The sequence below is a fragment of the Marmota marmota genome, unplaced genomic scaffold (genome assembly GCF_001458135.2).
Source record: "Marmota marmota marmota unplaced genomic scaffold, marMar, whole genome shotgun sequence".
NCBI classification, from domain to species: Eukaryota; Metazoa; Chordata; class Mammalia; order Rodentia; family Sciuridae; genus Marmota; species Marmota marmota.
This window is the reverse complement of record NW_026000241.1, coordinates 3,059,483-3,068,116: the sequence shown is the minus strand read 5'-3', so window position 1 is coordinate 3,068,116 and position 8,634 is coordinate 3,059,483. Positions and strand designations below refer to the sequence as shown.

The following is an 8,634-nucleotide window of genomic DNA, read 5'->3' as shown; positions in this document are numbered from 1 at the left end:
TACCACAGGCCTGGCCAATCAGCTTGCGGGACCCACTGAGGCGGGGCGGAGCAAGGGCAGGAGTGGCTAAAAGAAGGGGCTTGGCCACCCACCAATCAAAAGAGAGTGACAGCGCCGCGCGCGCCCTTGACCCGCCCCTTGGTGGCGTAGCTGTGGAAACCGAGCGAAGCGACGGTTACGGCGAGGCTGGGGGCGGGAGAAGTTGAGTGACAGGGAGGGCAGCGTCCACATGGCGGACGGCGCAGCTAGGTGAATTCCAAGGTGGGCGGCCCTTGGGGTACTGGGGAGCTTCCGGAGAGGCCTGGGGGAGTGAGGGCGCGGGCAGGAGAGCCTGGGTGGCACGGCCGCCGTGGTGAGGGGATTCCATCTGTCCTGAGTGGGAGGGAAGGAAAGGAGAAATGGAGGGGCTTAAATCTACCTCGAGTCCCCCAACTTGCAACTTGAACCCCAGCCCCATTGCGGGGTTGTGTTCATTGCGCTTTTCAGTAACAGCCCCTGTCCCACCTTGCTCGGTCCTGTAAGCAGGAAGCCCACGTTTGTCCCTACCTGCGCAGTTGTCCAGTGTGGTTACTACTGGTCACGTTGGCTACTGAGCTCCTGAAAAGTGGCCTTCCCAAATTGTTCCGTTAATGTTGAAATACAGATTTTAAACAGGATGAAAGGGTGAATGTAAAGAAAAAGTTTCATAATAGCTATTTTGTTTTGTTTAATGAAAAGATGGTTTTTATTTCCATCCTGAATGACTACCATACCATTATTTAAATACATGTGAAAAAATCCTGAAAGAAATTAAACTGAAGGCAAAGGGCAAGTAAAAAATATTTAACTGTAAAATAAATGAGGGGCTGGGGCTGGGGCTCAGCGGTAGAGCACTCGCCTAGCACGTGCAAGGCCCTGGGTTCGATCCTCAGCACCACATAAAAATAAATAAACAAAAAAAGGTATTGTGTACAACTAAAAAATAAATATTTTTTAAAAAATAATTAATTAATTAAATTAAATAATTGAGAAAATGCAAATATTTCCACTGTAGCAATAAACTATGAATGTTTCCATCACTAAATCATAACATTTTATGATGATTACAGGTTGAAGTGATATTATTTTTGCTGTACTGGATTAAAATAAATGAGTAATCCATGATGTCCCATTGTCCTATGTAAAATTGGACAACTTAATGGATTAAAATTAAATTCTTTTTTTTTTTTTTTTTGGTATTGGGGAGTGAATCCCGGGGTGCTGAACCACTGACTGACCCACATCCTTGGCCGTTTTTTGTATTTTATTTAGAAACAGGGTCTCACTGAGTTACTTAGGGCCTCCTTAAGTTGTGATAAGTTGCTGAGACTGGATTTGAACTTGTGATCCTCCTGCCTCAGCTTCCCAAACTGCTGGGATTACAGGTGTCCACCACCATGTCAGGCCCCTTGTTTCCTTTTACTTTTTTAAAACTAGCCTCCCCTTCCCAACTGAGAACTGAACCCAGGGACACATTACCCCTGAGCCACTGAAATTACAGCATAAGCCACTGCACCCAATTCTTTAATTTTTTTCTTACTTCTTTTTACTTTAATGATGTGCCTATTCTAACTTTTTTTCCCCTTAATCTTGTGGTGCTGGATTGAATCCAGGGCCTTGAGCACACTAGGCAAGCACTACCGCTGAACACCCCCATCCTCCTATTCAAGCATTTTTAAATACCAGCTAGTTTTTGGTCTTCTCATAGTCTTTCTACTGGCGTTCCTAGTCTGGGGCCAATGGCATGCTTTTGTTCCCTTGATCATGCTGTCAGGAGCTACCAGGGAGATTGAGTACCAACACAGCAGGACTCATGCACACACTGAAACCTTCAGGACAGGCTGAGGAGCAAACAGGACTTGTCTCACTTCACCTTCTCTCCTCCTTGCTCCTGTCTCCAGATCCTACCCTTGAGTCTTCATCCACTGTTGAACCAACCCTTCAGAACTCGGAGGCCTGGAATCAGGGGAACAACAAGCAGTCCTTACAGGTAGATCTCTGATGATTCACAGGGGAAGGGGTTGGGACCAGGGTGAGTCAGTGCTTGGAATTTAGTCATCCACATTCCATTCTGGAAACTTGTGAAACTATAGCCTTTGGGGATTCTCTTCTCCAGAGCAAAGGAAACCAGCGCTGTGTCTTCAAAAACTCATCATTTTTTCACTGGGGTTAGCTGGACAAAAACAAGTGAAAACACAAAGTTGTTTTATAACTGTGCTTTCAAAAGCAAAGATCTTTTTTTTTTTCCCCCCCTGTTGGCAGTGGTAGGATCCACAGTATTTTGAGGCCCTTTGTGTCCCAACCTGAAAGCCTATCTCAGCCCTTCCGGGGACAGGGAGGGGGTAATTTACTCAAAGGTTACCAGATAAAACCTACCAAGTTGAGTTAGTCAAGGCTTTAACTGTGGAAGGCCAAGGAGGCAGGATCAAAACCCCTAAAATCTAGCCACATTTTGCCACTTCCCTTTTCTGCCAATTCCCTGCTTCTCTGATGTGATCTGAGTAGGTTGGTCTGTATATCTGGGTTCCAGTTAGACAAAGCATTATGGTGTTCAAACAGATGTCATTTTGTGGAAATTTCACACCTATTCCCATGAACTCAGAATGTTCTGGAAATTCCCTTTGGTGACTGCTTTTATGAACCCCACACTTACTCAGCAGGCAACAAATCTTTGTTGTGCCACCTACATGCTGGGCACCAGCTAGGCATACAAATAATTTCCACCCCCTCATCACCCCCAAGAAGCTCATATCATTGAAGGGCAGAAGCAGCCTTAAGAAATAGAATTCTTTTGTTGTTGTTGTTGTTATTTGGTTTTGGTTGGGGTGGGGGCTATATGTGGTACTGGGCAACAAACCCAGGGCCTTCTACAATCTAAAGACATAGTCTCCCTCTGAGCTGCAGCCCCAGTGCCCCCTCTGTTTTGGGTTTTGAGATGTTGCTCAGGCTGCCCCTGGAACTCCCGTGCTCAAGTGATCCTCCTGCTCAGCCGCTAAGTAGCTGAGGCTTCAGCACCCCCACCATGCCACGCTTCCCCTGTTTTTGATGAGTGTTGCAAGCATGAGGAACCCCTTGTTTGCCTCATCTGGATTCCAGTAACCAATCTGTCAGCAGAAATCCAATCCACCCTCAGAAAAGAGGACTGGCCACTTTGTTCAAACCCCTGATGACACTGTCCTGTGGCCCTGACCATAGGGACAGTTAGATTCTAATTGTATCTTCACAACCCTAGCACAGTGGCTGATGCATTCCTAATGGTAACTGGTGAACCTGCTTAGTGTTGGCTTAGCCAGTTGTAGCGAGATTCCTACTTAAAGATTTTCAAGAGGGAAACTACAGAGAGGTCTTAAGCTCTAGCATGGAAGGCTGATCAGAGCCTCAGGTTTGGGGACCCCAGGGTCATTCGGATGGCCAGGATCTGATGTGTTTGGTGATGTCTGTTTCACAAGCTCTTTCTGTATTTCCCGCATGCAGGTAAGGTAGGATGTGGATTTTCCCAGAACCTGACTTGGCTTGTTTTGGGGTGTGTGCCCCTGCTGGTTCTGAGCCTGTGAAGGAAGGCGAGGCCAGCCAGGGCAGGCCAGGACTGGTTAGCAACTTTCCGCTGTGTCAGGAACCCCAGGTGAGGTTCCCAAGGTCTATCCTATCTTACCTGGCATGTTTGGGGTTTTTAATTTTTCTTTTCTTTCTTTCTTTGTTGTATTTTATGAGCTATAATTTACACACAGTAAAATCCTCCCTTTTAGTGTATAGTTCTGAACATATACAGTTATGTAACGTCCCCCACAATCAAGATATAGAACATTTCCATCATAAAAAATTCTCCTGCTCCATTTGCCAACCCCTGGCAACAACTAATCTGCTTTCTGTTCCAATACTTTCGTCTTTTCCAGAAGGTCACAGAAAATGGAATCACACAGCCTTTTGAGTCTGGCTTCTTTCACTAACATAATGCATTTGAAGTGCATCTGTATTGTTTGCTGTGTCCATAGTTCACTCCTTTTTATGTCTGAATAATATTCCATTGTATAGATGGATCACAGTTTGTTTATCCATTCACCCATGGAAGGACATTTAAGTTTGTCGGGAATTTCTCATGTAGCCCTATTTGTTTCCTGGGCAGTTCTTTTCATTGCATAAGGGTATCCCACTAGGAGTGGAATTGCTGGCTCAGGTGGCCATCATGCTTTTGAAGATTTATTTGATGGACTGGTAGAGTTGAAGAAGGGTATTTTTTAAATTAAGGCTTCATAATCATTTATGTCACATTATGAACAGGCTGAGTGTTTACCATAAACACTCAGTGTGCTAAACACTTCAGCATTTTACTCATTGGGTGACCTTGAGCAAGTCACATGACTTCTAAGAGCCTCAGTTTCCCTGACTGTAAAATATGTGTAATGACAGTCCAACCTCTTTGGGTTGTTGTGATGATTACATGAGTTAATAGGAGCTGGGGGTAGCCAGGCACAGTGGCGCAGGCCTGTGATCCCAGCAGCACAGGAAGCTGAGATAGGAAGATCGTGGGTTCAAAGCCAGCCTCAGCAAAATTGAGGTGCTAAGTAACTCAGTGAGACCCTGTCTCCAAATAAAATACAAACTAAAGCTAGGGTTGTGGCTCAATGGTCGAGCGGCCCTGAGTTCAATCCCAGGTACCAAAAAAAAAAAAGAGAAAGAATAGGAGCTGAAGGTGTAGCTCGGTGGTAGAGCACTTGCCTAGGATACACAAGGCCTGGGTGCCATTCCCAGCACCACGGAAAAAGAAAATTAAAAAGAGTTAATATATGTTGAGCACTTAGAATAAGCTTTGCCATGTCAATGTTAGCTATTCTTTTTTAAAATATTTTTAAATTGTAGATAGATATAATACCTATATTATTTATTTTTATGTGGTGCTATGGATCCAACCCAGTGCCTCAGTTGTGCCAGGCAAGCGCTCTAACACTAAGCCACAGCCACAGCCCAGTGTTAGCTATTCTTTTTTTGGGGGGGGGTGGGGCGGGCGTACCAGGGATTGAACTCAGGGTCACTTGACCATTGAACCACATCCCCAGCCCTATTTTGTATTTTATTTAGAGACGGGGTCTCACTGAGTTGCTTAGCACCTCACCATAAGGCTGGGTTTGAACTAGCGATTCTCCTGCCTCAGCCTCACAAATTTCTGGAATTACAGGTGTGTGACACCATGTCCAACTAAAGTCTACTCTTAGAGTATAGACCTACCAGGGATCAAGCAGTTGCATAATATCACACATTGAATAAGTAAATATTGGGTATAGGGTTTGAACTGAGGCAAGTCACACCACACTCACCTGCTTAGTTCCAATATCATCAGAATTTTACCAAAGAAACAGAGTAAATGTCATGGGAGGGCAGAGAGGAGATTTATTTCAGGAGTTAGGGATGTAGCTCAGTGCTTCCCTAGCATGAACAAGGCCCTGGGATCCATCCCCAGCACTGCAAAAAAAAGAGAGGAGATTGATTTCAGTGAATTAGCTTGCATGATTGTAGAGACTGACTAAACAAGTTTGAAATCTGCAAGCCAGCAGGCTGGGAACTCTTGAAAAGAAGCTGTTGGCTTCTTCTGTGGGGATCCCTGATGTTTGTTTTTAAGGCCTCTTGAATGACTGAGTACGGCTCAATCACATCATCAAGGGTCATCTCCTGTACTTACAGTCAACTGATCATAGGTGTTAACCCAACCACATCTACAAAACTACCTTCACAGCAACACTAGATTCATGTTTAATTGAATAGATTCTAGAGCCTAACCAAGCTGATGCACTATCGTAACTTCTCAGAGTTGACAGTCCATATTTGTTGAGGTTTCTGAAAAGGCCATTTTTCCAGTCTGAAGTGCCCAGTTCTTACAGGTCAAAGCACCATAAGGGCCAGTGCGGTGGCACATGCCTGTAATCCCAGTGGCTTGGGTGCCTGAGGCAGGAGGATTGCAAGTTCAAAGCCAGCCTCAGCAACTTAGCAAGGCTTTCAGCAACTTGGACCCTGTCTCAAGTTTTAAGAATTAAATAAAAAGGGCTTTGGTATGGCTCAGTGGTTAAGTTCCCCTGGGCTCAATCCCTGGTATTAAAAAAAAAAAAAACATAAACAGAGTCATTGAGTTGGCTTGGTGTTTTGGTAGTGGTAGTGGCAGTGGTGGTGGTGGTTGTTTGGTGCTGGGGATCAAACCCAGGGCCTTGCACATGCTAATAAATACATACTCACCCACCGAATACATTTCCACAGGCTTGGGAATTAACAGTTGAAATTTCCCAAATATGATCCGGGCTTATTCAAGGAGAAGGGAGTACCAGCCCTAAGGTTGCCCCCAAATATGAGGATATCCCTTTTAGTAAGATGTTGCCCTCCAGTGTTACAAGAAATTTTACTACAACCAGATAGGCCCATCTAGAGCCCTTTCTGTAATTCTAAATTAAAGCTGTGCTATGAAATACTGGAGTAATCAGATGAGGAAGTCCACAGGCTCTGGGTTTTCCCCCATGATGATGACTGTCTTGCTTTTTATTAATGTAACTTTAAATATCATCCTCTGTCCCTTGAGATTGGTCCAGGACCCCTTCTACTATGCTGGGCTACTGGGCACCCAGCCCCAGCTGGCCCCATGGTCCCAGTGGGCCTGTGTGCATCCATCCTAGTTCAGAGTCCTGACGGATTCTGTTTCCTCAGTGGGTAGGGAGAGCCAGAATTCCCCAGCTGGACAGCAGGAAAAGGCCATGATCCTCTTTCTCAGTAGTCCCATCCTGCTAAGGGCAGTTGTCACCAGAATCTTTCTACTGTGGAGCTGCCAGGAAGGGTGTGGCTCAGCAGCCCACCACTAACAAGACAGTCACCCCTTAGATAAGGCTTCCTTTGTGTGAGGCCTGTTTTGAGCACTTTACAAATATTGACTCATGTAAACTTCAAAGGCTTCTTGAGGTGGGTACAGTTTCCATCCCCACTGTACAGAGGAGGAAGCTGAGCCCAGGGTGGCAGCTAAGTAACCAGCTCAAGATCACGCAGCTAGGGAATGCTGGAAGCAGGGGATTGTCTGGTTCCAGAGAGGCCTTGACCTTCCAGCCCTTTCGTTCAGGAGCATCTCCCCTTTGGGAACCACCACTGCTTACACCACTCCTGTAGGTCCTTCTCAAGTGATGCCCCCTTCTAAGCCTCTTTTCCCTCATCATCAGTGTGGTGTCCTTGACCAGGGGCACCCCAGACTTTCAGAACCAAACAAGATCACCACGTAACCTACAGATGATCCCCAGATCATAAAGGTAGTGGGAAGAGAAAAAGAAGCACGTGTGTAAAAACCACTAGGTGTATTTATGAAGTGTGCACTGCAACTGTGCCAGACCCTGCTGCAGGTACTGGAGACCCAACACGGGGGCCAGTGCCTGCCTCGTGGCAATCCCAGACTGGAGGAAGATGACATTTAGCATGAAAGCCAAGAACAAGCTAATTTCAGATTTAGGTCTTTAGAAGACTGTAAAGTGAAAGGCCTGAAGGGCAGGACTGCGAAGGTCTCCTCAGGGAGGTGAGCTTTGGTCCCGGGTCTTCACCTCGCTTGACGGGGACAAGGCACACAGTCTTGGGGCTCTCGGTTGCATCCCTACAGCCACGAGAGGAGGGCGAGAGGGTACTTTTAGCCCGTGTAACAGCAGGAGAACCTGGGCAGAGAGGTCGGGTAGTGTGCCCAGAGCCACTGCCAGCAGTGAGAGAGCGCAGCAGTCAGACTGTCACCTTCCGAAGAGGCGGGGCAGCCTCGAGGAGTGGGGTCGCCTCAGGCCCCGCCCCTCTCGGAGGGGCGCGTTCGGCCGAGGTTCAGGAACGCCTCGTAACCTATTGGTAGGGACTGGGCGCAAGACCGGCCCTGTTATCGGAGATACGGAAAGAAGATCGCGATTGGCTCTCTCTGGAGGGTGGGCGGGACTCCGTCGGCCTGTGCGCGCGCCACTGGGAGGCGTTGCCCAAAGCACAGTGAGAAGGGGCGTATCCCCGCGCGGTCGGCCGTTGGCGGCTTGGCCCCGCCCCGGATGTCGCGCGTCACGGACTGAGCACCGGCGATTGGCCGTCGCGCCGCGAGGGGCGGAGCGGAAGGTTCTGGAGGGGGCTGGCGGGCTCTGGAAGCTTCCGCCGGACGGGTATATAGAGTCCAGGACGGGGCGGCGGCGGAGCCGGGGGACGGCGACAGCTGGGCGGCGGGCCGCAGGTGGGGGCCATGGGCAAGGACTACTATCAGACGCTGGGCCTGGCCCGCGGCGCGTCGGACGAGGAGATCAAGCGGGCCTACCGCCGCCAGGCACTGCGCTACCACCCAGACAAGAACAAGGAGCCCGGCGCCGAGGAGAAGTTCAAGGAGATCGCCGAGGCCTACGACGTGCTCAGCGACCCGCGCAAGCGCGAGATCTTCGACCGCTACGGGGAGGAAGGTGAGTGTGCGCGCGCCGTGCGGGTGCGCCCCCGCCGTTTGACAGGCGGGGAAACCGAGGCACGCCGAATGCTCTCCGGCCCCCGGGGGGACTACGCGAGCCCGGGGCGGGTGGCCCCCGCCCTCTGGCCGCGCGGCCTCCGCCCTCGGATTGGCGGCCGCTCCGGGTGGGAGGAGGCAGGCTCCGTGGC

The 8,634-nt window shown here is 48.7% G+C and overlaps 1 protein-coding gene across 2 annotated transcripts in view; it reads left to right on the top strand.

The window, feature by feature from the left end:
* The first annotated feature begins 1,919 nt into the window (after window positions 1-1,919).
* The window catches only part of Dnajb1 (DnaJ heat shock protein family (Hsp40) member B1), a 9,641-nt gene continuing 2,926 nt past the window's right edge, over window positions 1,920-8,634 (top strand). The window contains exon 1 of one of the 2 annotated variants that reach the window (XM_048795142.1): window positions 1,920-2,008. Coding sequence is in view for 1 of the 2 variants with exons in the window: in XM_015489151.2 (XP_015344637.1) it covers window positions 8,234-8,444 (211 nt within the window). In the remaining variant the exon portion in view is untranslated. Of the gene's footprint in view, window positions 2,009-8,158; window positions 8,445-8,634 lie in introns of those variants that run through there. The other variant, XM_015489151.2, reaches the window with a different exon arrangement.